The 26,991-nt window shown below is 37.5% G+C and overlaps 1 protein-coding gene across 4 annotated transcripts in view; it reads left to right on the plus strand.

Moving 5' to 3' along the window:
- Window positions 1-1,279: 1,279 nt before the first annotated feature.
- CNTRL (centriolin) overlaps window positions 1,280-26,991 on the plus strand; it is a 32,688-nt gene continuing 6,976 nt past the window's right edge. The window contains exons 1-34 of one of the 4 annotated variants that reach the window (XM_035341908.1): window positions 1,280-1,568; window positions 3,051-3,306; window positions 3,714-3,850; window positions 4,193-4,323; window positions 5,322-5,463; window positions 5,938-6,124; window positions 6,220-6,413; window positions 8,166-8,285; window positions 8,605-8,830; window positions 9,252-9,361; window positions 9,624-9,818; window positions 11,629-11,782; window positions 12,435-12,655; window positions 13,337-13,513; window positions 14,467-14,601; window positions 15,588-15,733; window positions 16,207-16,387; window positions 17,278-17,457; window positions 17,747-17,926; window positions 18,489-18,605; window positions 19,015-19,159; window positions 19,537-19,676; window positions 20,326-20,503; window positions 20,739-21,049; window positions 21,366-21,574; window positions 21,770-21,962; window positions 22,349-22,479; window positions 22,608-22,748; window positions 22,867-22,993; window positions 23,461-23,625; window positions 24,404-24,563; window positions 25,215-25,330; window positions 26,123-26,340; window positions 26,800-26,957. In XM_035341908.1, coding sequence (XP_035197799.1) covers window positions 3,084-3,306; window positions 3,714-3,850; window positions 4,193-4,323; window positions 5,322-5,463; window positions 5,938-6,124; window positions 6,220-6,413; window positions 8,166-8,285; window positions 8,605-8,830; window positions 9,252-9,361; window positions 9,624-9,818; window positions 11,629-11,782; window positions 12,435-12,655; window positions 13,337-13,513; window positions 14,467-14,601; window positions 15,588-15,733; window positions 16,207-16,387; window positions 17,278-17,457; window positions 17,747-17,926; window positions 18,489-18,605; window positions 19,015-19,159; window positions 19,537-19,676; window positions 20,326-20,503; window positions 20,739-21,049; window positions 21,366-21,574; window positions 21,770-21,962; window positions 22,349-22,479; window positions 22,608-22,748; window positions 22,867-22,993; window positions 23,461-23,625; window positions 24,404-24,563; window positions 25,215-25,330; window positions 26,123-26,340; window positions 26,800-26,957 — 5,548 coding nt within the window. In that variant the 5' untranslated portion in view covers window positions 1,280-1,568; window positions 3,051-3,083. Of the gene's footprint in view, window positions 1,569-2,788; window positions 3,307-3,713; window positions 3,851-4,192; window positions 4,324-5,321; window positions 5,464-5,937; window positions 6,125-6,219; window positions 6,414-7,293; window positions 7,320-8,165; window positions 8,286-8,604; window positions 8,831-9,251; window positions 9,362-9,623; window positions 9,819-10,393; window positions 10,579-11,628; window positions 11,783-12,434; window positions 12,656-13,336; window positions 13,514-14,466; window positions 14,602-15,587; window positions 15,734-16,206; window positions 16,388-17,277; window positions 17,458-17,746; window positions 17,927-18,488; window positions 18,606-19,014; window positions 19,160-19,536; window positions 19,677-20,325; window positions 20,504-20,738; window positions 21,050-21,365; window positions 21,575-21,769; window positions 21,963-22,348; window positions 22,480-22,607; window positions 22,749-22,866; window positions 22,994-23,460; window positions 23,626-24,403; window positions 24,564-25,214; window positions 25,331-26,122; window positions 26,341-26,799; window positions 26,958-26,991 lie in introns of those variants that run through there. The other 3 variants (XM_035341907.1, XM_035341909.1, XM_035341910.1) reach the window with 3 other exon arrangements.

Genomic DNA, 26,991 nt, shown 5'->3' on the forward strand with positions numbered 1-26,991 from the left:
ACAAAACCACCAAAAATCAAATTCAGCTAGGCTTTCATGAAATTTTTATTTAAATCCATGATATGATTTTAAATTTGCTTCTGAAGAAAAAAGCATTTCAATTATATTGACCAGACTGTCCTGATATTTTTAGATCAGAAGTTTCTTTTTTTGTTGTTGTTTTATTTTGTTTTCCTTTGCTTGCAAATTTTTATTTGCTTGCATTTTTTTATTTTTTTTTAGCTATTTGTATTCCTGATTATGCCAGCTTTCTGAGTACCTACATCAGAATATGAAAATATTAGGGCACAATCCACTCAGAACATTTACCATTGTAAATAGCATTTGCAAAAAGAAACTAATAAAAACTCTGCATACTTGGTATTTAAGCACAGGACCTAAGCAAATAGGATTATAGAAAGTTAAACTAAAGTTGTGCAAGACAGCTCAAGCTTAAATAAACACTGGAGTCAGCCTTTACGGGAAAACTATTTACAAAACTATTTCTGATCAATATAAAATTAAATTACAAGACCAACAGGGCCTTCAGAAACTGAAGTAACAAACTACAAGGGAGGCAACAAAGTATAAAATAATAAAGTATATTAATATTAATATAATAATAAAATATAAAATGTAATGATTGTTATTAAAAAAAGTCCAAATACCTATCAATACAAAACCACAAGAATGTTCATGTGGGTGATATGTAAATAAAAAAGGGTAACCAGTAAAGAATGTTGGAAAACACTGTAAAGGTCTAACAGTATTCTGGATGCTTTTCAACTTGTATTGGTTATAAACTTTAATAGTTATTTCTTCCCTACATTCTTTGTCAGATTTGGTTTACTATTTTTTCCTACTTGCTGCACATTTCACACTTAGAAAGCGGGCAGACTCCCAACACACACGTAACACCAAACCGGTAACAAGGCTTTATTTAAATATTGCTGTGAAAACACCGTTATATTTAGGCCTACTCCACTGAGTTCCGGAGTAAAACCCATCTGAGGACAATTTTACATGCGTAGGCTAAAACGCGATGGACACAGACATAAAAAGCATGAACAAGAAATCCCCAACGGCATCACAAGGGAATAGGTTGTTGTATGTAGGGTCACTTTGTAGGGTCACTGCGGTTCCAGTCAGGACCAAACCCCTCAGCACCCCCCTCAGCGGGGGGGCACGCACTGAGGCGAGGCGCGCGTTGCATCCACGGCGGGAACGGGGCGGCGCAAGCGCCTGAGGAATCACCGCGGGCGGGAAAGCGGTGGGCGGGGACCGGGACGCGGAGGGGCGTGGCTCCGAGGGACTCCGCCCCCGAGCCCGGTCGCCCGTCGGAGGCCAGCGACCAAACAAAATGGCGTCGGGTCGGCCTCCGGTGCCGGGTCCTTAAAGGAGCCGCGTACCCGCGGGCGTGGCGGCCGGGGAGGGCGAGGACCGCGCCGGGGAAGAAGGCAGGTGGCGGAGGAGGGGGGGGGCCCTGAGGGCCGCTGCCCTCACGCGGGGGGCTGTGGGAGGCCGTGGGAGGCCACCCTGCCCGCCCCTGCCCCGGCGAGTGGCGAAGCGGCGTTACCATGTCAACGCAGGTAAGCGCAGCGGCGGCCTGAGGGAATCGCCCTCAGCGGGCACCGCGCTCCTCTCGGCGGGCACCGCGCTCCCGGCCGCCTCGCTGCGGGCTGGGCGAACGGCGCTGCCCCGGGCTGGCCGTCCTGTCAGCGGTGTGGCGGGTGCGCAGCGCCCAGCGCGGGGCTGGCTGGCGGCACCCGGGCCCCTCAGGCTCCCCTCAGGGTGCACCGCTCGATGCTCTCCCCCCTCCCGCCCTTATGAGCACGGGAGGTTTGTTGCGGTTTTCGTTGCCAGAACACGTTTTTTCTCAGGAAATCTAAGCATTAAGGTATCTGGCTGCTTTTCTTTAAAACACGATGACGCTTTCCATGGTAGCTTTTCACTTGCTCACCACCGCCTTACACCTCATCTGCCTCTTCAAATCTCGCTTTCCGGCCCTGAATGAGTTGTGTCTCTACATGCTGGCTTACAAGAGAGCAGCTTTTACTTTAATTCCTTTTTTTTTTTTTTTTTTTTTTTTTTTTTTTTGTCTTTAAAGGTTCATTGAAAATTCCATTGTAATGAAAAAAACCCTTTTCAACTTTGAGCTATATGAGTGATTACATTGTGTCTAAGTTCCCCTAAAAGCACATGCTTTTATCTTAAAGAACATGTTAGAATGTGTTTTCGCTTACAGGGTCTCGGTTTTGGTAAAACTCCATCCCCTGGAGATGTTTACTACGAGGGCTTTCGCACACACAACAATTATGGCTCTTCTTGCACTTACCCTTAGGGAAACCACATTCGTCATCAGTGGAAGCTGCTATTAACAATTCTCTGGAACTTCCCACTCAGTCATAGAATAATTTGTTGCAGAAAGGGGACACTGTTCCAGTGTTAGACAGATACTTATTTATTTTTTACTTCCTTTTTTTTTTTTTTTTTTTTTTTTTTCTCTCTCCCTTTTGCTTGTAACTTCTCATTTAGCTACAAAGTGGATGATTTCTAGCCTAAGTAAAAGCACTTGGGATCCTTGGCCTGTCTTTCTGTCCTCTGCCAACTGTGTTAGTCTGAGTTGTGAGTGTCTCTACACTTTGCGTAAGCCATAAATCACAGGACAGTTACCAAGATGAGCTGCAAAACAGAAAGCAGTTCAGCACAATTCCTAGCGTTGTGCTTTAGAATGGCATAAGTATACAGCTAGAGCATTCCTCCAGATATGCGTTGGCCCATGAAAAATGGAAGCTGTCACCCTCTGGAGAATTGGTTTAAATATATTTTTTGGTACCCTGTTATTGCTGGAAATATTTCTTATGCTAAAAAGACAATTTTTCAAATATCACCTCTGTGATGTCTCAAACTGTATCATCTAAAGCAATAAATTCTGTCATTAGGCACAGAGACTTGGACAGCAAGCACCTAAAATCCTTTAACAACATACTTCTGTAGCCCCTCTGTTGGAAAGCAACCCATTAAGAGTTTTGGCTTACACAGAGAATTATGTTTATTTTTTTTCCTTATAGATATTGGTCATATGATATTCTATATTTTCGGCAATGAAGAAAAGCAACGTAAAAAATGCATTATGTGGAAAAACACAGATGCCATGTTCTCGGACACCTAGTCCAATGTCTTCTGTTGGTTCAAGTACCAGATCACCATCTCCTCGTAGCCAGCAGACATCTCCATCTGCTCACAAAAGCAGGGAGTGGAGGAATCAGCAACTTGATATTACAGTAAAAAATGTAGAAGCTGCTCTTCAATATAAGTTTCATGAAGGTAATGTATAAAAAGCTGTTGGTATAAAAGTACATGCTAAAACCACAAAAGGCCCATGTTCTGTCAATTCTATGATTAATGATCTATGATCTGCTGGAAAGAAATATGAGCAACTTGCTTGTAGCTCTTGGTACTCAAATGTGTAAAGCAGTGAAAGCTGTATAGAATAATGCACCAGGGGAGAATACTATAAAAGGGAGGAACATACTGTGCCTTTTTTGAAAGACTATACCCGCTTATGCTAACACGTCATTTCCTGTAAAAGCATCTGGTGTGCTGTTTCTTCTCATCCCATATGGGGGAGAATAATCTTCAATGCCTTTCCTGTATTCAGGGTAAAGTAGAAGATGAATGTAAAGGTCACCAATTGTTTCACCACTGAAGGTAGTTTCTTTGTTTAATTTCAGATGAAAATGGTGTTGTTAGTCCAGGAGTAAAGTACATTACAGAACCCCTCATAAAAGTCCTGTCAAAACAGGAAAATTTGGCATGTATAAGCTCACTCAATCTTTCCTCCCCAAAGGATGGGGACAAGAAATTTAAGGTAAGTTACTGAAAATAACTGTTAATAAAAGCAAAGTATGTTTATATATATATATATATATATATATATATATATATATATATATAAATAACTGTTGTCAGGGTTCTTCTTTATAGTAAATTCCCTTTTGTGTAGATTGGTCCACTGCAAACTTAGGATCTAGTTTTACTCCTCCAACACTATAGAAGGCTGTTAGTTAAAAGAGGGTGCAACAATGAAAGTGATTAATAACATGTTAGAAATACTTTGCATTTTTTTAATGAATGTGTTTATTGAAAATCTGCCTTTCTCATTTAAAGAAATAAAGTACAAGGCTAAGTCACACATTTTTCTATTCTTTAGTATATAGAAAATTTGGAAAAGTGCTCTAAACTAGAGACACTAAATCTTAGTAACAACCAAATAGAGAAGATTGAAAAGTTGGATAAACTGTTGAAGTTGCGTGAACTCAATTTGTCTTGCAACAAAATCAGGTAAGCAGAAACACTTATCATTTCATCTTAACATATCTTACCAAAACTATTAAAGCTGTCATTCTGTTACTGTTTAAATGAGATCTCTGAAGTGTGAAAAGTTAAACTGAATTTCCCATCAGTTGGATGGCAAGACCATAATGCTTTGGTGAGCTCTTATTAAAAATCACAAGTTCCTATGAAGTATCCTCAGAAAGGTATTTGAAGGAGAAATAGTTCGGGGAAGTGCTGTTAATTTACCGAGGCTTCACTTTAAAATGTTTTCCTAGGAAATCAAGCCAGAAATAGAAGTTCCCAGATACCATAATGAAGAGCATACAATATCCCAATTTAATTAAACTTGTACTGCATATTGTTACAGGAGGTTCCTCTTTAGAAGAGGAAGCTGAATAGACCTGATCAGGCAGGCTGTAAACTCACTAAATTGTTTTTTCACTTTCACTGTTTCAAGAGTCTAGTATCTTTTCTGAATAGCTTAAAAAATTCAGAAGAGTCATGTTCAAGCAATAGCAAACATCTTTGTTCCTGTAAGTTTTTTAGTAGTGAATTATGATCTTAACATGACTGATTTTGCAGTAGAGAAATTAACGGTACCAAGTAAGCAAGACACTAGTATTTCTACACATTGCTTTCACACAACTTCCTCACTTAACAGGAATTGAAAAGGTCGTGGTAGCTTTAATACCATTAAAATGGTATTGTCCCACATTTAAATAATGGTTTTAATGTTGTAATGAAGAGGTGTAAGAGTTAAGGTTTTGCCACCAACAAATTCTTGCCTTTTTTTTTTTTTTTTTTGACCTTAGCATAGCACTTGAAAGTAGGCTGGTATAATTTCCTTTAATTTGTCAGACCATTGCAGCAAGCAACTGTTTTTTGATATTCTTTGAATGGTAATTAGTTGAGAAAGATTTTGCTGTAGTTTGTCCATAATGCCTCAATTGCACTGTAAATTTGGTATGCAACATGATGAGTTACATTTTTCTTCTTATTTTCAGTAAGATTGAAGGCATAGAACATATGCATAATCTACAAAAGATGAACCTTGCAGGGAATGAAATTGAACATATTCCTGTGTGGGTAGGAAAGAAGCTGAGATCTCTGCGTATCCTTAATTTGAAACAGAATAAAGTATCATCAGTAAGTGACTTAATTTCCATGTCTTTGTTAGACAAGAGGGTGTCTATGAAATGAATTTACTTAATAATACGGTTTCTAAAGGAGTCACGGTATTTAGGAGGAGAAAGAAATCAGCTTTGAGTGTTCCACACGATAAAAGTTCACTTGCCTCATGAACTAGTCTGGGAGAATGGAAGGTTGTGTATATCCACAGATCCTGTGATCTTGGGCTTTCCAAGATCAAACTTGATGACATTTGTTCTCTTTGCAGTGATATTTTTTTCATGGAGGAAGAAATTTGATTTTAGGAACTTACTTTAGTCATAGTACTGTGTCTTTTGGTAGGTTTTTAGAGTTTCCAGTTTATCATAAACATCAAAATGGGTGATATGGATCTAATATATAACATTTTATATATTATCAGAAATTCAGTTAATTCAATTTAATTGTTCTTGGAAGGATGTCTAATCATTGTACCATTTGTCTTTGATTTAGCTTCATGATATAGCTAAACTAAAGCCTCTACAAGATCTGACTTCTCTCAGCCTTGCTGATAATCCAGTTGTAAGTCTGCCTCACTACCGCTTGTACACCATATTCCACTTGAGAGCGCTGGAAAACTTGGATGGACAGACAGTGACAAATAATGAAAGACAGGAAGCTTTAAAGAGGTTTAATTTAGGTAATAACGATATGTTAGAAGTGTAGTGAATGACACCAAACAAGTTTAGCTAGAAAAGATTTCTATTGTAAAATTTTTTTTGCTTCATTTTTCAGAAGAGATAGAAAAATTAGAAAGAGAGTTGGAAAACACAGTAAAGGAGATGGAGAACCTTAAGCTTAACCAGTCCAAAGTGCTTGAACAACTTCACCATCAAGATGAAGTCAACAAATCATTGAAAGAAAAAACTTTGCAGCAGAAGCAAAGCTATGAAGATCTACAAAGGGATGTGGGAACCAAAAATGAATTGGTAAGGTAATTACTTGCACTAAGTATATATTTGGAATAGTTTTGTTGTCAGCAATAGATGTCAGTGGGAGAGTTCAAATGGCTGTAGATTTATGTTAAAAATCAAGAGAAGTCAGTATTTTGGAAGACAAAAATTATGACCCTTCAACTTTTTATAAAATGTCTTCAATATTCTTTTTGTGGGAAAAGTAAGTATATTGAACAAGCAGTCAGTGTCAGTCTCGTAATTTATAGTTTATAACTTTTTTTTTGCCCATAGTCATTTTTTTTTCTTTTTCAATTGATGAAAGGTTGAGCATCCTCTAGCTGCTAAATTGCTGATTTACTAAATTGCCTGTGTTGTTCAGACTTCAAAATGCTGCTGTAATAAGGGAAAATTTTTATAATTTTTTTATACCTCTTTTATAAGAACGAGGTATAAGGCATATGTGTTGCATGCCAGTAATAACCACTTGATGATTATTATTTCAGGAAATGCCCCTTAGTTTGCTTGTACTTTCTTTACATCATTCTAAAATCTTATGTATAATAAATGTCTTTCATTGGTAGCTATAAAATGCAAGGCTCGTACAGTGGCCCTGGTTAAAGTCCTGTTGATTTAAGAGTGCTCAGTTGTGAATGACTTGCTGGGAACCTGATATTTGGCTTTTAATCTTACTTGTTAAACTTGTCCTCTACAACTTTATCCTTCAGATTCTCCATTGCTAATATTTATTGAGCTGTTTCTTTTGTGAACACGCTAACCAGCAGCCTATTTCTAAAATGTAGTTTTCTGTATAGTGAGATTTAGCAGCAGATAGTTTGCAGCTTAACCCACTCTTACCCTCTGGATGACAAACTTTGCTCGCTTCTTTCTTCCTTTAGCTGGTGTATTGGTTTGTCACAGAGCCTTTATTCCTCACTGAAGGTAGCCCCCCTGTGCTCCTGAGTTGCATGGTTATTTTCATTTCTAGAACTCTTTGCATGTTAATAAAGTAGGAACATTGTATAAAGTGTTCCAGTGACACTGCATTCACTCTGTTTTTGGATACAGTTTTTTTTTTTTTCTTCTTAAGCAGTTAATTTTTTATGACATATGTTGTTTTTTTCTTAAAATCTTTCTTTAACCCTTTCCTTTATTCCAGTCTATTCTATTTCTTTTCCTCCATTAGTTTTGCTTTCCACTGTGTATTGGAGTCTTGCTGCATGTTCTCCCTCAGGTATTCAGCATGAAAAATTGATTTTAAAAGGAATCACATGATGGACCTTTTTTAAAAACAAAGAAACAAACAAAACCACACAAAAAAACAACTAGCACAAGGTTAAGTACGGATTTTAGACACTTGACAATTGAGATAACTGTTTTTCCCTCTTACAAAGACTGCTAGGAATGAGTTCTCATTGCTCATTTGTAGCAGTAAATATATTCAGTATGTGGCATAGATTTTATAAAAGAATTTTACCTAAACTATATTTTTTCCAAAGTTAGTGAAAAATTTACTTTCAAACCTCTGCATGTAAACTTAAGAGGCCTTTCATGTGATCATGTGTGTTATGTTGTGGGATTCTTGTCTACTCTTAGTTGTCATGTTGTATCTTGTAATGAAGTTGCACTCTGTGATATTCTTGACCCTAAATATACCATCTTACCTTTCTCTAATCTGAACTTCGTTTTGAAGTTGATATCTTTGCCATCCTCTATTCTGAATTGAAATGTACGCGATAATGATGACACTTGATTGAAATCAACTTGCTTTGCTTACTGATTTATTAGCTAAAGCAGAAAACAATGGAGCTAACCCGAGCTTGCCAGAAGCAGTATGAATTGGAGCAGGAACTGGCATTTTATAAGATTGATGCAAAATTTGAGCCATTAAGTTATTTTCCATCAGAGGTAATCATTTTAAAAATAATGGGTTTCTTCAATCCTTTTTCTCTTGGTTTTTCAATTTTTCGGAAGATCTCAAACTTTATAGCTTTTCTATAATTCTAATGTATTCTGCTCTGTAAAGAGTTATTAGTTTTAAAATATATAAAATCTCATTTTAAAATCATGTTACATGATTTGATCTAAACTGTGTGTTATTTAATGTGTTGAATATTAGTCACTTGCAAAATTAAAATGATCTTTGTCAAGATGCCTGAATGAGGGGAGTCTGAGATAGATGTATAAATGAAGTAACATTTATATGTAACTGATTTATACATTTCAGGATATTGAACTTGATAATGTACCTGGTGAAAGCCCATACATTGGTAAGGCCAGATATAAAAGAAACATGTTCATAAGAGAAGGCTATATTGCCAACAAAGCTCAGCAGATGGAGAGTGGAAAAATGCAGCTAGACGAAGATGATTTGTGTAGGAAATCTCAGCTGAAACTGCAGTTTCAAACTCTAGATGAACGATTGGAGGAAAAAGAAAAAAAGATTAGTTCAGGTAAAGGCTTTATTTTTTATGAAATAAAAATAAAACACATGCATGTTTATTCCACTGAAAATTTTGGCACAGATTTGACATGAGAGTAATAAGTGTCAAAGGCTGTAATTTGCTGTAACCTCTCAACCATGTCCATCATATCTTTTGGGTCAAAATTGTAACAATTTTTTTGCTATTATTTTAAGATAATTATGAAAATATAAATTTAATTACAGAAAAGAGAATGTTGGAGAGGTCTCTTATCTGATGCATCAATTTAATTGTATCAATCATATTAAAAACTTGTTAGACTTTTTTTTTGAGAAATCAGAGTATATTAGCTTTGATTATCCCTGTTTAAAGAAGTGTTTTCTGATTAACATGTTAATAGAAAATGCGTATCAATGTTGTATGGAATATTAATACTGTTTTTGGTTTACAGCACAGAGAAGATTAGAAGAACTGCAAGGTGCAATAGGAAATGCAGAGCAACAAGTTCTGAAAGTAACCGGGGAACTGAAACAACTGGAGGATGCTCTGGCTCAGAAAAAAGTAAGCAAAGGACTTGTTAAGTGATTAGCATTTGAAAGTGTTTGAAACTGTGTTTGTATAGAAAACAGCAGTGTTTTTCTCCCCACTTCCTTCTTTAAATGGGCCATGTACATGTGTACAATGAGGATTCAAAATAATGACTAGGTCATATTTAGACAAACAGTTAAGCTAAACTACCAGTCTGATTTAGCTGATTGAGTACACTTTTTAAGTCTTATTTCCAGTTTAATTGTTTTACCCAACCTCCTAATGCTGTCTCCAGATCTCACAGGCCAACAAGGAAGGTCTGGAGCAGCAGTTGAGTAAAAGGATACAAATCCTGCATCAACTACGCGATGAAGCTTTAGAACTGGAAAAAGAAATGGAGAAACAGAAAAGAGAAATAGGGAAAAAGCAGAAAGAGCTTGAAGACTTGCTGAGCTCTCTTACTTCTGTAAATCATAAAGATCCAAGACACGTGAGTAAAACTAAAATATTGATTTTTATTTTTTTTTAATCTACTACATATATTCATGTACTGAGAAATGTAGTAAAGGTCATTTTAACTGATTAACGTTCAGTTATATAATTCATGAAATAGACATTATTTTGCTATTTAGCAATTTCTTTAGCAGTTCCTCAGCTGTTGCAGATGTGTCTGTTACTGATAGATTCAACAAGGTCTCGAGGTCACAAGGGTGTGCCAAGAGCTCTAGCTTCTTTTTCCATCTCTCTTGGAAGCAAGACTTTGGATTTCTGAGCCATTTACTGTGTTCAGACACAGTAAACATTTATGAAACTATTGAATTAAAATTAATTTTAACAGTCTTTTTTTTAAAAAAGCGCTTGTCTTTTAAAATGAGAGCTTTTCCAGGCCAGCTTGAGGCCTTTAAGCATGCGAAGAAAGAACTTTGAGGCTCGGCTCCCGTCTCCAGCTTTCAAAATCCGCGCCTCTCCCCCCCGCGGTCGGGTAACGGGAGGCCGGCCCGTGCTGCGGGCCCCTCGGCCCAGCCCTCCCCGGGAGCCGCCCGGCCCCTGCGGCCGCCGCCCGCTTCCAGTCAGGGCGCGGGGAGCGCGGCCGCCCAATCGCCTCAGCGGCGGCAGGGCCCGCCCGGCCCCCCCCCGGGCCGCCCTGCGCTGAGGGCTCAGCCCCGCCGTGCTCGGTGCCGTTCGGAGCCGCCCGGCCCGGGGTGTGCCGTTGCGTTCCGGCCGCGGAGGCAGCAGACAAAGGGCGAGCTGTAAGTGCTTGTTGTTTTTCAAACGGGGCTCGCGGGGCGGTCCGCAGCTGCGGCCAAGTGACTCAGCAGCGGCGCCTCGCCGCCCGTTTTACTTGCTGAAATCTCGCTTTTGAAAGCTGAACGTTAATTTGTTGTTAACAGGTAGCAGGATGAACTGTATTAATTTGATAAGTTACTTTTAACGTTCACACTTTAATACGTTAAATTTGGGAAAGCTACATACTTTTACCAAGTGCTTTGTTATAAAGTTACTTCTGTAAGTGATTTTTCTGCAAGTATGTTTTTAAAATTCCTACTGTGAGCTCTATTTATTTTTTGAGTAGTAAAAGGAAAGGTGCCGGCTATCATGACAGCATAAATTATGTATTTTTCCAAGTTTAAGTTGTTGGTAACTTCATCTAGTGAGAAACATGTAGCACTATATCATGTCGATAGTCTATCTTTGTATGCAATTGAAATAATCAGTTAAACTTATCCTAAATAGGTGAAGTCCTGGTCAAAGTCTATGTGAAGTGTGGAATTGGTGTATTTCCCAGGAAAAAAAAAAAAAAAAAAGGCAATTTTGCTTTATGTAAACCTTAGCTACAAAGCTGGCATGATGTGGTTGTTCAGTGTTTTCCTTCAGGTGGTGACCTGACATGTTCTGAAGCATGACTACCATGAAGGCAATGCAGGATGACAGGATAAAGCTTCTGGGGAAAATGTCAGTTCTTGAATGAAACAGGAAATAGTTTAGCAGAAAATAGAGGTGTGGGAAAAGCTAGCAGCCGTGAATACTAACTTGTAAATGCATGCCTGATTCATCGTGCCTGGGCAAGGGGGAACACTGTACCTGATCATGCTGCTTGTCACACATTACTTGCCTATCTGGGATTCTTTGTGAGGTAGTAAAGAGGAACACAAGCAAATAAAACGAAACTCCAGAAGATATATTGTGTGTGTGACTTTCACTGATGGTAGTGAGACACTGCAGAACTGAGTAAATAGAGAGTTGACTTATTTTAATTGGTGCTGACATTGACCTACTTGACCTTTCCAACTAATTTACAGGCTCACATGAAAGCTCAAAAAGCAAGTAAAGAACAGCAGCTGGATGTGATGAACAAACATTACAAACAGCTTGAGAGTCGCCTGGATGACATGCTTTCTAGGATTGCTAAGGAAACAGAGGAAATCAAGGACTTGGAGCAGCAGCTCACTGATGGTAATTTTTGCCTTGACTTACAGTATTTCTTGTATTTAGGCTAAGATGGTAATTGAATGGAGGAATCAGTCCTGCTTTCCTTTGCTTCAAAGAAATACAGAGTGCGTAGGAAAAGGTTAAAAACTATTCCCAGCTGATCTAGGTAGCAGGTGTGTGTTTGTTCCCCCCCCCCCTCTTTTTTTTGGGGGAGGAGCAAACAGCTGCTTTGATTAAGTGCTTTATTGCTCTGGGGTTCAGGATCAAATTGTTGAGGAAGGAAGGCCCTTGATCAAGTCTGAGCTGAGTGGTTTGTTGATTACTAAATGTATCCTTGTCATCTGCAATTTTGTATATGTAATAATCTATGTGAAAGTAAATGTCCCAGAAAAGAATACAAATTTAAAAAAAAATCTTTTAGAAAGGTAACAAATGCCATTTTAGAAGGAAGTCGGAATGGGATGCAGGTTCTTTTCAGCTCATCCAGTGGTCAGGTTATTTCAGTAATAGTGGAACTCTTAGCCTTTAAAACACAATGCAGGCGTTTTCTGCTTGAATTCTAGCTGCTTCTTCCTTCATATTTCCAAGCAGTTTAAGATTAGGAATGACAGTTCTGTGTGTTTTGTAAGTAAGCATGACGACTTCGCTATTCTGAATTAATTTTGCATTTCTGCAGGTCAAATAGCAACAAATGAAGCACTGAAAAGGGATTTAGAAAGCATTATCATTGGATTACAGGAATACCTGGAAAGTGTTAAATGCCAAGCAAAACAAGCCAATGATGAATGTAAGGAGTTGCAGAAAGATAAAGAATCTTTGCTGCAAAGATTGACAGACCTACAGGAGGAAAGAAATAACCTGGAAGTAGTTGCCATGGATGCAGAAAATATGAAAAAAGTAAGGCTTAGTACTATGTTTCTTCCCAAGTTCAGATTACTAAGAGTAAACTTAAGAACTAAGCAATCAATCAAATAAGAAATGTCAAAACGTACTTCTCTGGACAAATGTATTTTCTGGTAGCATAACTTCAGTCAGATGTGCCTGTGCACATTAAGAACAGAATGGGGCCTTTAAAGCCAGTAGCAAGAGGCAGACAGTAAATCTGTACTTTATAGAAGATCTCTTAGAAATGCAGGCTCTACCTTTCAAGCATTACTGAAAATGTGTTTGCAGTCACTGTCACAGTGAATTGCATTAGTGAAAACTGGACGCTAGCCCGGGGATCTGAGCATTAGTACCTCACATCAGTCCTATCATCCAGCTGCTTAAAGATCTGTCTTAGTATCCTGGTAAGTATTATGTAAACCTTAACACCAGAGACACGTTTCACTTTAGGCTACACCTTTTCAACTTGTGTGTAGGCTTCATGCAAAGTCTGTCACAGTCGCATCATTGACCTGACCTTTATATATAGTAGTGCTACCTAGGATTAAATTTTAAATGTTTGGTGATTAGAGTTAGGGGCTCTATTTTGACTTTACAGCAGTTACTTCAATTTTGAGGAAAGAGAGGTGATGTATTCTGAAGAAATCTTGTCTCTCCTTTGTCTGTATTTCTGAAATTAATGTAAAATTCCAGGAAATAGCAATGCTAGAAGGTGCGCTTCAAGAGCAGCGAGAAATAAACGAATCACTTAGAGATGCACAAGGGGATGTCAGTGCCTATGAGGCTGAACTGGAAGCCCAGCTAAGAGACAAAGACATTGAAGCCAATCAGCAAAAGGAAGAATTGGAAAGACTGAAACAACTTAGCCACGTAAGAACAGAGCTTTACTGCTGCCAAGGTGATAATCAGCTGGGCTGGTGGTGTGGGGGGAACCTTTCCTCCATACCTTGTCTCCAACCTTGATTCCTTTGCAAGGAATTGTTGGTTTAGATGTGTCCCGAAATGGAAGTTATCACTAGGACTTGTAACCTTGCATTGAAGTGAGGTACAAAGTATTTGCAGCCTCAGTAGAGTTTATTCACTGTATTCAAAGGAAAATAATTATCAGCATCTTCTTGGAAAGAGATATACACATCAGAGAAATAATATTGAAGCAGTACTGTGAAATGTAGCAGGAGAAATTGGTCACTGTTGCTTTTTCTAGTAGAAATTGAGTTTTATAGCATTTTTTTTTAAGCAAAGTAATAGCTTTCTGATGGGGAAAACCAATATATGCTTTGATTTGTACACTTCTATTTTATCTTCCTGTTGGGGATCCTCATTTGGATTCACACACAGTGATGGATGATGACTGCCATCTTGGTTCAGTTTCTGTTCATCAGAAATAACCTTTTTTTTGTGTTGGTGGCTTTTTTTTTTTTCTTTCTTCTTGAAAGATTTATTCCACCTGCACGTTCCAGATTGCAGGGGGACATGAAAATGCAACACAAAGTGCTTCTGTCTCCAACCCCTCCAAGTCTTTTAGTTTTGGTGTTTCAAGGAAAACTTGGAAGCTGTCTGTAGAACCCTGACAACTGTAATTATGTCAGTTTCCTAATGGGTAAGGTTTGTTCATGTTAGGTCTTTATTAGAATTTGCTATACCACTCATGATGATGATGTTTTAAGAAATATTAGCTGTTATAAGGCAAAGGTTTAATTTGGGATGGTTGTTTTCTTAGGGGCTGTTGTCATACTGTTATTCTTTTAGAAATACAGCTGTTACATATTTGTGTGACAGGCTGGGAGTGGGGCTGTTAATCTGAGGGTTTTCTGTGTTTGTAGATGGAACTGTCAGCTCTGCAAGCTGAACTTGAAAAAGAAAGACAAGCATTGGAGAAGGCTCTGACCAAAGCACAACTAGTAGAAGAGAAGGAACAAGAAAACTACAAACTGCTTACTCAGTTCAAACAATTGCAGGTGAGGTACTTTGTTGCCTTAACAAATTAGCTGATGTGCAGTTTGCTTTTCCACTGCCACTAGGGGAAAGTGATTAAAAAAAAAAAAAAAATTATGGGGTTCCTTATAAATTTTGTTTTGAAGTTCGGTAGTACTTATGACTCTTCCTGCCTTTAATTTTCTTTTCTGGAGACCCTACACCATAGACTTTTATCTATTGTGGACATTTGAAATTATTTCAGAGCTGCTTTTTTATACTGCAATGGAATTGATAAATTGTTTAAATATATCTTTATTTCCCACAAGCCTCATTCAGTATGCATCAGTAACTTTTTGTGTGCAGTAGAAAAACTGGTCCAATACCTAAAGCAGAATTTATTTCATCTGTTTAAAGCTATTATCCAGAGAAAGCTTATTCAGTTACCACAAAACAGTAATGGCATCCAAGTACAATAGGCAACACAGCTTATGATCGTTGAATTTCTAGGCATTTCATGAATTCCTTCATGTTCAGAAACACCTCTATTTAAAAGTGTCACAGATCAGTGCCTCATCTTAACTGGGATTAGAAACTGCTTCTTCCTAAAGCTGCTGAAAGGCTCAGTCAATGGGATTTTCTTAAGCAACAATATTACACTGGGTTCAAGATTATCAAAATATATCTGGCAAAGGAGCCTCCTTAACTTTTAAAATTAAGGAAAAAAAATAAACGTGCAGTTAGAGCAGTTTTCCTTATTTTCAGTTCTACTTTGCATCCATCTGATCCCATTTTCCCATCTCATGCTCCTCAGAGGATACAATGACCACCAGTTTATAAACAATCCTCACCAGATATTAGCACTGTAATTTTTGCTTGTTCTCATTTTGTTGATATTGGTCCAGCTCACATTGGGGAAAAAAAGGTTGGATTCTTTGTTTAGAAAGTAACATAGTTAGGTATTCAAATTTTATAATAATGATAAGCATTAATAATTTATGTATTTCTTTCATTATGTTTTTTTTTTAAGGGAGATAATAATCTCCTGAAACAACAGCTTAAAGATCTTCAGAATCAGCTAAGCCATGCAGTTGGCAACTTGATTCATCCTGAGGAAGTCCTAGCTCGTATAAATGAACTCAAGGAAAAGCTTCAGACAGGAGCAGGAGAGATTAAGTGAGTAAAATAAAAGTACAGTGTTAGATTTGTGCACATTAAATTGGTAAGTATGTGAGAGCAACAAGGTACATCTGCTGCATCCTGCTGAGTACTATGTGGGAAGTTGAACCATGAGATTTAGCACCCTGTGGTTAATTAGAAGAGCATCACCTGAGCTCAGTAATTGTACTACTGAGGGAAATATGCATTCCTCTTGGGTTTCACTGCAAGAGGTAGAACAAACTTTTCTTTTTTTTAATCCTTTGTCCCCAGCAACAGAGAATGGGAATAAACAAAGACAGAACAGAATAATCAGAGCTGGGGGTGGAGGTCTGTCTTGTGCAGTGTAACCTGTTCAATACTGCACCCAAATTCATTTACATTGAATGTCTTCACCTAATACTATTATACTAGGTTTCACTGTTTCAATATCTGGTATTGCAACTTAATCACTGTTTTCTGTCTTGGAACCTGGCTTCTTTGTCTTTCAGATGTTGGAATTCAGATGATGTTGTGGGGAAAAGCCTTGCAAATCTGCAGAAAGAACTTAATAACATCCTTGCTGATGCGCAGAGGGAAAAAGAGAAAGCATGGGTTAGACAGAGACAATTGCAGGAAGAAATTGCATCCCAGCAGGAAAAACTGGATAATGTACAGGAAAGATATAGACAGGTATGTATCAAAACTGCAAGAGTAAGAAAACTTCAGCTTATCTAAAATATGTAACTTGCAGCTGAAGGATCAAGCTTCACTGTGGATGTGTCGTTGTTTCCCTCCATCTTTCAGAGAAGTATAATTGCACTAAAAGTAGGTAAAATGAGCATAGGTGTTTGTCAGAAGCAAACTCAACAGCTCACATCAGAGCAGGACACCTGTTTCTCGTGATTCCCACAGGAATACTAACCATTGTTAGAGTTTTAATTTTTTTTTTTTCCTTGTGCACACAAGTGTATGTCAGGTCATAACTTTTGCTGTTTAAAAAGCTGTATAAGTAAGCAAGAGCTTTTGAAGAAGGAGGAGAACAAACAAGTGACCACTTCCATGCTGTGTATACCGTGAAGTTCTGTTTAAAATAGAGTAATACATTGTCCATTCTCCCATTCTTTTCATAAGAACCCTGTGAAGACAACGATAAAACTGAAGATATTTTTAAGGCACCAAAAAAAGCCACCAATAAAAAAAGTATGCTTATACTTTAGACTGCTTTAGATCAGGTATTTGATAGATATGACATGTGCTCCTCTGCAATTTTTTGTTAGTTTCTGTTTTATAAAGCTTGAAAAAATCTTGCTTGGAAGAGAAGGATTTGACATGCGTTTAAACTTCCACAAGCAATCTCTAATTTGACCTGTAGGATAATGAGGAGAGGTCTGCTTTTTGGTGTTCATGTAACAATGAAGTCATTAACAGGTTCATGAGTTTTGTCTCGTTTTTTGGTGAGCTAGAATTTGGACTGAATGGTATGTCTCTCGAACAATAGAGAGTTTAATTACAGGGAGAAAAATATAGCCAGTAACCTTCTCAAAAGCTATTCTGCTTATTCTAACTCATTTCCCTTACAGATTAAATCTGAAAACAAGCAGAATAAGAATAAGGTCCGTCAGTTAGAGAATGAAATTCGACATTTACTTGAAAAAATAAAGAGCATGGAAGAAATTCAGGGCCTTGCTGATCAACAGCTCCAAGAGGCAGATGAAGAAAAAGAGACTATTCTTGCTCAACTGGAAGATTTAGAGAAAAGGGTAAGAATGAGTATGGACATGTCCATGCACTGCATTTGATGTCCCAGGAAAAGAAAATTTTAAAAAATCGGAATTATTTTGCATTTTAAGCCATAGATTGAATGCAGGAAGAAACATGGCAGTTAAATACAACCTTTCTTTTCCTTAAATTTTAGTGGTCACCCTTATTTTTATATTTTTCTGATACTTCTCTGCATACAATACAAAGTAGGATGTGTGGAGAAGTCTTTCTTCCATGCTGCTTTCTATTTGAAAATTATCATAAATCCTATTGTTTTCCTGGTTTCAGAAAAAAATAGAAGATGCCAGGGCGCAAATGCAGTTTGCTAGTCTAGATAAAGAACTGAAGGAATTAAAGAGAGCAATCATCACTTCAGATAAACTGGCAGCCACTGAACTATCCATTGCTAAAAATCAGCTGAAGGCTCTTCATGGGACTGTTCTCAGAATTAATCAGGAACGAGCTGAGGTAAATCAACATTGATAATTAATTGCTAGTTATAATTAAGCAGTGGTTTCTAATGTCATAATAATGGTAGCAGTCCTGGTGTTGCTTTTAAATTCAAGTTCAAATCTTTATTTTGAATTGTCCTGCCACACGGAAGCTGTTGCTTTGGACAGAGTCTCATCTTGAAATATAATAAATGAATGTGTGAGCAAACCTGGGTTTGGGCAGACTATGTTGCTGCGTGGTGGAATGTGGGGGAGAGGCAAGTTTGATCTTCTAGCAATTGAAAATCAAACCATAAATAATACATTCTTACATAAGACAGAAAAGAGAAGGAAATATGGAATTTAGTTCTTAGAAGTCAGGCTTTTAAAACTGGGAATTATTTTTGGCTACATACTAACATCTACTTTGTAGAAACGCTAAAGTTAAAGGAGAAAATATTTTACATAAACTTAAGTGTTCATCTGGAACAGACAACCGATGATGTTCCTCATTAGTCTACATTTCACAAATTTTCATATGTCTGCAAATTTGTGAGGTATTCTTTCAAACTGAAGCTAAAATAAAACTTCAATTTTAGGAATTTGAGGAAGCTGAAGAGTTCTGTGTTGAAGCAGCTCGTGCAGCTCGGGATCTTGCCCGAGCAGAAGCAGAAATAGAATTGTTACAACAACTTCTAAAACAGAAGGAAGAACAAGTAAGTTGGAGCAGTATTTCCTCTATATTGTATGAGGAGGGTGAAAGAGTGGTTCAGCAACTTTCTGAAACTGCCATATTTAGTTGTCTGCCATAGCCTTTTTCTTCATGTTTCTCCAAGTCAGTGTTCTTCCTTTACACCTGCCAAAGAACAAAGTGAAAACCTTACTGACTAGGTTACCTGACTTAGTGAACAGGTGACAGGTTTACTTAACATACACAGCCACGTAAAGATATTTAAGCCTCAGTCATAAGAGAGTATGGGAAGAACAATTTTGTTGTATCAAAATAGTATGTGCATTGTGCTGAATGGCCATTTCTGTAGGAAAATGTAAGCCTGTTTGAAAGCTTTAGTGTAGTCTACTTTAAACTGAAGTGCTATGCTTTGATTTTTAACTCATTTTAAAAAGCTACAGCATGAAATGGAGAAAGCTGGTGAGAAGAATGTTGCATCAAGCTCTCAAAAGTTTGACATAGATCAACTAAATGACACTCTGGAGCAACAGACAGCAGAAATTGATCATTTAAGATGGTTGTTGGATAACAGTGGGCCAGGTAAGATCTCTTATCTCCATTTCCTGCAGTTAAGCATGGATGCAGAAGAACTCATTTTCTTCTCCATATTTCTTACTGTTTGTGGGAAGCTGTTCAGAGCTCTGTAATTTTACTGTAGGAGAAGAAACTGTTCAGGATACCTTTCTGTACGTTTCTTACACTATTACATACATTCAGTCCCTAAATCACTCTGCTTCAGTGGATTCTCTGTATCTATGTATATGAAGAAAACAGCAAGACCTAACATTTCCAACGTACAGTATTTTACAGTGCATTTGAAATGCACAAAGTACAGCTACGTAAAGTGTAAAGTTCTGAATATTTCTGGCTTTATTATTAGCTTTACATGCTTTTAAAACCATGTGATTAATTTACAGGTAACAAGGATGAAATTGACAATTTACGAGATGAAATTGCAGCACTCAGAAATGTGCTTTCATACCAGAATGATTACATCACCAGTATAGCAGATCCACTGAAAAGAAGGGGATATTGGTATTACATGCCATCATCACAGGTCAGAAATTCAAATCCTATTATGTGGAGAGCAATACGATATGGGGAAAATCCATTATAATCTTGCTAGGTCTGGGGAGAACTTAAGAAAAACATTGACTGGCATGAAAGAGAAATCCAGAAACAACATGTAAAGAAGCAGGTCTGCTGGCAAAGTCTTTGCAGAGCTATTTAGTGATAGAAATCTAAACACGTGATTTAGAGGCCACCCTTCAAAATGCAGTACTGTAAATTCATTTACGTAAAGGTTAAAAGGAACGCAGCACATACGTTTGTTGGTTTCCAGCAAAGCCGTAGATACACAAATACAGATTTTTATTTATTCATTTTTTCCTTTAGTCACTTTCTACTGTTATATCAGTAGTAGGTTGAAGACAGCCCAGCATACTGAGAGTTCTCAGACTTTTTTTCCCCCCATAGTACAGGACAATTTTTATAAAAACATTATTATGTATATCACTTGCTTGATGATATGGGAAAATATATTTGATTTCTTTAAAGCAGCAAAATGTTTGGAAATACAGAAAGACGGTCATGTATAGTATGTTCTTGAAAAAAAACTGTTTTAGAATGTCTACAGCTAATAAATTATTTTGCCTTTATTTATTTAGAACTGGGTATCTCAATTTAACGCATCTTTTTTTCTTTAGGCCTCAACTCCTGCTTCCCACAGCACAAAAGATTCTGGAGTTGGTTTACTGTGTCCTGGCACATCCCCACACAGGAGAGGGTGTGGTCAAATCAGAAAGGAAGACTTACCCAATCCAAGAGGACGTTGGGTGTATTCACCAGTCAGAAGTAGGTTGTACAAAATGAATCCTGATAAAGGTAAGTCAGTCTCATGGTCTCAAAATGTTCAGGAGCATACTAAGCATGGATTTGCTTAGATTTCATAGTGAATGCTTCTGATATGCATGAGTGAATCACACGTTTTACTGTTGAATTCATTATTTAGTTTAAGTGGTGTTTATTTTTGTATCTATACTGTGTATTACTTTGAAGCAGGCATTTGAAAAATGTTTCATTTAAAAAGTGATTAAGTAACTTTTTTCTTTACATAAAGCTAGAAAAACAAAAGAAGATAATGAAGGAAATGAGGAAGCTCATGTTCATGAAGACCCAGCCTTTGTACCACCACCTGGTACAGTTATTTACACAGCCCTTCCAAATGGTGCCCCTGTACCTCAAGGACCTGTAGTGTATGGCCCTCCTCCTGCAGCTGCAAATGGAGGCTCAATTGCTCCTGGATCTGTTATCTACGGCCCTCCTCCTGTGGGGGCCCACGTTGTTTATGGCCCTCTTCCTCCGAACTTTACTGTCCCACTCATTCCTGTTGGAGTACTTCACTGCAATGTGCCTGAACATCATGATTTGGTAAGATAAAGAGCTGTAGGCTGCAGGGTTAGCTGTAGGCAACTGACTTGTGAATAGATTTGGAGCATCTTCTACTATATGCTCTCTTAAATGAGGGAAAACAATAATATCTGACTTCTACAAATTTAAAAGTTCAGTTTTAAAAAATCCTTTTTAGCAAGATCCTAGATCTGAGAGAGCTTGCTAATAAGAATGCTCTGTCTGTATGTAGTCTGGTGTCTGTTATCTGTAGGTGCTCCTGTGTCTCAAAGCCCTGCTTTGGAGGGCTGAAATAGGAAAATTAAGACTTATTTTCCTGTTTTTCTGTTCTGTGTAGGAGAATGAAGTCTCAAGGTTAGAAGATACTGTGCATCATTTAAAGTCTTGGAAATCCAGAGATAAAAAGTCAGGGACAGCTGAATATAAATGCAAGAATGAGATGGAAAAATTACATCAAAACATAGACAATCTTCTGCATGAAAGAGAAGAACTGAAATGTGAAGTAGCAGAGCTGCGAAGAGCAGCTCAAAAATATAACAAACGCAAGTAAATATTGCACTAGAACACGTATAAAGACAGCATGTGGAAATATCTAAAACTTTTTCCAATGAAAGTCAATTTTGACACCTTTACAGTTAATGTACTTGTCTGTATAGTACATAAAATGGAGTAACTACAAGAGGCTTCTGGGCCTCTAACATTTCGAATTTTAATGCAATGTTTTTCTTCCGGGTGTTTTAGGGACTTCATTGAAGGGTGTACTGAAAACCCAATGGCAGAATTACAGTTAGAAAAGTCTCTTAAGCATCAGGAAAATATTGCAGATGAAATTGAATGTATAGAGAGGACGCTTCTGAAACGACGAGCAGAGCTTAGAGAGGCAGATAGGCTACTTTCGGAAGCTGAAGTGGAACTTGAGAACACACGAGGAAAGGTATGTAAAGCCATAACTAAGTGCAGAAGGATTTGTGTTAGGTTAAGATTGTTTTAGGTGGAGAATGTCTGCTTTTTGTTTAAGCAGTTTATTTTTACTTGGATAACCTGCAGCCTTTTAAAAATGCTTCTATTCTAAAATAAGCCCTTGGATAACATGTGCTAAAAGAAAAATGTTTTGATCCTTGCCAAAGAAGAGAATGCTTTTTTTTTTTTTTTTTTCCCCTGGGCAAGAGAAGAGGTTCCACTTTGTGGTATATAGAGGGAGAGGGTACAGTAGAATATTCAAACCAGGAGGAGGTCATTTTTGGACACTAACCTGCAGATTATAGGGGTGGAAAGTATAAGATGGGGTTGTGTTGTCTCAGTCTTCAATTTTTGCTCTAGACTAAAGACACTATTCAAAAGTACAATCATGCCAAACAGCACTTGTCCCGTACTGAAACTGAGGCAGAGGAGCTGGAGCGAAGGTCTCAGGAAATGGCCATTAAACTTGTGAAAGCGGATCAGCAATTCAGGTACGCTGTTCTTGTGAATTTGTATTAAATGTGGAGAAGAATAAGATTCTTTCAAATATCAAAATAATGCTTTTGGAGAGGGAGAGCTGTTAAAATGTTAATATGAAAATGCATAAATGCTTCTTTAGATTATTACAGGCAGATACAAGGGATTTAGAACAGCATAGGATGGAACAAGAAGGTATTCTGAAGGAAATCAATAAAATGGTCTCTGCAAGAGACTCTGAGTTCCAGTCCTTAAGCCAGAAGATAGAAATGTTAACTGAAAGGTGAGTTTACCTTAAATTTACCTTAAACAATATAAGATACATTAATGATGACCTTTTCTGTTTAGTTACTACCTAATTATATTCTTATTTGTTCTGAACCATGCTTTTATTCTGTTAGTCTTCAGAAGCTTCAAGGAGATGTTCAAGTTGCAGAAGGCAATGAAGAACATCACCTCCAAATCCTTAGAGAAGCAGAAAATATCCTTCAGTGCAAGAAAACTGAACTGGAAAGACTGAAAGATCAGGTAACGCAACTGGTTAACTGTGGACTGTCAATTTTACTGTTTTTAATGTAACTGGGGAATCTTATGTTCCAAACTACCTTGTCTGAAGAATTAATGATTTTATGTTAGTGTTGGTAATTAGTGTTTTTTTTTTTTTTTTTTGACTTGTGATAAGTATGGCCCCAGTCGTGCTGGTATTTCTGCATAGTAAATATTATTGCAGAGTTCTGTGTTCTTACTACATTTCAGAACACGAAGCTTAAGAACCTCTGAGGTACAGGACTGTGCTTGTCCAGATCAGAACTTAGTCTCTAGCATTGGCCTTGTAACACGGGTCTAGCTCACTGCTCTGATGGAATCCTTCTGTGCTATGCAATTCAAATAAATCTGTCTGGGAACAGTGCGTTGCATTTATTTTTGTATATTTGTGTAGCTTCAGAAGCCTTCAGATGCTTGTTCTGTTAACATTCTGAATTTCTACATTATAGGTTACTGCTCAGAAACAAGAGTTGTTGTTTCTGGAGCAACAGTTAAGTCAAAGAAAAGAGCAGCTCCATGTCCTTCAAGACTGTATTTGTCAAAAGAAAGGTGACCTCAAAGAAGCTCTTCGAGATGGGGAGACTGAAGCAAATGAAAAACAGCGCCAAATAAGAGTAACTCTGATTTTTCCATTTATTATATTGTTAAAGAACAGCTAAAGAATAAAGTATCAGAAACATCACAGAACTTCCACAAAACTAGCTCTGCTTTCTATATCCTCCCCAAACCCACTGAAAAACAGAACAAGCAAGTTTACAGTTGTGTGCTTAAGACCAGGTGCACAGATAAGAAATAGAACTCTTCTCATTTTGTTAATATTTACAGATTGGTCCCTTGAGAATTAAACTGTATCAAACAGAAATCTCTGACTTAGTGTTGCTGTGGCAATCAGCTAAAGCAAATCAATCTGATTAGTGTGCATAAAATTTAACAAAGCTGGCATAAGTCAGCTGTCTGTCTCCTTCCTTCCCGTTTGCTTGCTCAGAAGGGCATCTATGCTTTCTTGTGGAAGAAAGACTTTACTAGATTCATACTCTTAGCACTGAAATAAAAACAAAGGATCAAAATTATCTTTTTTTTTTTTTTGGGGGGGGGGGAGAGGATGTTTTGTCTGGCTTCCTGTTTTAAGACCTACCTACTGTTCACTTGAATTATGCTGTTATGGTGAGATTTCTAGGTCAAAATCTTCACAAAACCAATGCTTTAAATTGTCAACTATAAGTGTAGGTATATTAATTGTTAACTGTAACTATAAATTCTGCAATTAAACTGTCCAGTTTATAGTTAACAGACTTCTAAAATATAACTTTAAATATTTACAATTTATTTAAAGAAAAAAAAAATCAAATGGCAAATATTGACGGTCATTTTAACACTGATATATTTCCATAGGAAATAAAGCTGCTTCTGAAGGAGCTTACTGTTGAGAGGAAAGAACTGGATGTCCAAATAAATGAGAAAAGAACACAGCTTTCATTCATAAAGAAGGATATTGGAGAAGAGGAAGAAAATCTTCAAGGAATACTTGGGCAAATTACTAAACATAAGATAGGTAGATATTAATCTGTGCAATTTAAATAGAAATACACACTAAGCTGCTAATCGTACATATGTGTAGTCATCTTTTCACTATTTTTAACTGTTGTCCTAGAGAGAAAGAGTTCTGTGTTTGTTATAGTTGGAGACTCAGACTCTCCAGTACACAGTACAGAACTGACCGTTTCTCTGTGCTTGAGTTGAGGCCATGCTTAGCGCTGCTTTGATTCTGGGACTGGAGTTCTTAATTCCAGTGAGAAACGTAAACAAATCTACCATCAGTACTGATCGGTTAAGTTTGTGTTCTAGTGTTATGTGTTTGGGAGATACCAGCCACTTCTGACGTGCTGACAGAAGAATTAAACATCTGGGTGCAAAGGGAAATGGAGGATTGCCCTTCCAGGCAGTTAAATCCTGTCAGATTGTGGGAAGCATAATAAGCATTGGCTTGCAAATCTTGTACTTTCTGAAAAAAAAAATATTACTTCATTGTCTGTCAGGTACTTGTTCCAGAATAACTTTTTTTTAAGTTATTTTTTTTAAGTTATTTTTTTAAGTTATTTTTTATTTTTTTTTTAAGAAAAAAAAAATTCTTAATGTCTTTTTAAAGAATAGAATTAATTTTACTGTGCATGTTGTTAACCTTTGATTTTTTTCATCTTATTAGAACTGAAACATGTTCTGGAAATGCTGGAGATTGAAAATAACGAACTTCAAGGTTTGAAACTACAACACGACCAAAAGATCAACGAACTAGAAAAGACTCAAGTTGCAGTCCTAGAAGTGAGTATTTCTTTTATAGCTAGTACAGTAACTGGAAGAAGAGGCCTGCATGTTCTGTGGTTCTATTAGGGTCTGGGTGACAGAGTCCCTGTGCTCCTAAATCTGAGTCACTAGTCTCATTTACAGCTTAGGCTCTTTTGTTATCTGCAGAATGATGAATACGATTTTCTTAGCATTACCTTCCAGATTCTTTTATCCAAATTCTATCTGTGCCCTCACTCACAAAGTTGGTATGGAAGACAGTGTACTAACTCAGCTGGGTGATGCTTTCTATAATTGTAAAGGTATTTCAGCTCAGCTAGTCTCTTCTTATTTTAATGAATGCAGACAGGCATTCAACTTTGCCACAAGCATGCAGGAAGATCAGTGGCAGCCATGTGGCAGCCTTGTAATAGCTACGGGATTGTTAGGTCAGAGCCCAGGATAACACTTCTTGACTTAGATGTGTCAACTCTAGCTCTTGAAGTGGTCATTCTCTCAAAATCCCCGTGATGAAGGGATTTGCTACTTATCTTATGGCTGGGAGAAAACAATAGTGGTTAAGCTATGAAGGAACAAATACTTGCACCCCCATCTTACAGTTGTCATCCTAATATTCATGCTAACCTTTAGCATAAATGCACTCAAATGAATCTGGCACTTTAAGCATTTCCTCCCTCTTTCAATGCAGTAGAGAGTACTGTATCTGCCTGCACATGATCTGTGAATGAAAGGTTTTTAAACTGCTGCAGATAAAGATGTTAACTTGTTCTTTTTCACCATGTGTGTTGTTCACAATATTTTCTTTCTTAGGAGAAGTTGAAATTGGAGAATATTCAGAGATTATTTCAGTGTCAGCAAGGGGAAGTGGATTGGCAGGAACAACTACTTGAGAAAGACCGTCAGGAAAATGAACATCTGGTTTCTCAAATGCGCGTTCTGCAAAGTAATATTGAGTCTTTGAATAAAGAAAAGCAAAAGCTTGAAGAAGACTGTCAGAGTTTGGAAAAGAAGTTGTCACAAACCAGAAGGTGTGAGGGGGGCACGTGTTCTGCATAGATAGGAAGTGATGGGAAGTGTTTTGAATGTCAACTTATCCTGGTTAAAAACATTGCTGGAAGTCTGAGGTGCCCTACAGAACCTACAGAATATGGGCATCTATTCTATAGAATACTATAGAATGTCATTTCTTACACCCTGGGGAGGCTTTATTTTAAGTTTCTGTAGAATGTCTGTAGCAGACTTACAGAAGATAAGCAGCAATTGAAGCTGCTGAATGCAGCAGCATTTGTTACATCATGGCAATGCAATGAATGCACTGCCACGTTATGAAAAGCAAAATGTTAAGCCTTAGAATGAGACTTCTGTCTTGTTCTTATAACTACTAAATAGCATGCCCTTGAGCTGAAAAAACTACTGAAATGCAACTGCTTTTAGAGTCCTCACCATGTACTTTCAACAAACCAAGAACGTACATTCACATTTTACAGAGACTTGATAGCTACTGAAGATAGCAGCAGAACTGCATTGTCCAACGTAGAAAAAATGGAATTGGATGTTAAAAGCCTGCAGCAGGAGATAGATCTACTGAACAAACAAAAAAAGTCACTGAATGGAGACATTACTGTCGTACAAAAAGATCTTCAAGGTAAAGATCAAATTTTCTTTTTAAGCTGTAATGT

Source organism: Oxyura jamaicensis, chromosome 17 (assembly GCF_011077185.1).
Source record: "Oxyura jamaicensis isolate SHBP4307 breed ruddy duck chromosome 17, BPBGC_Ojam_1.0, whole genome shotgun sequence".
In the NCBI taxonomy this organism is placed as follows: Eukaryota; Metazoa; Chordata; class Aves; order Anseriformes; family Anatidae; genus Oxyura; species Oxyura jamaicensis.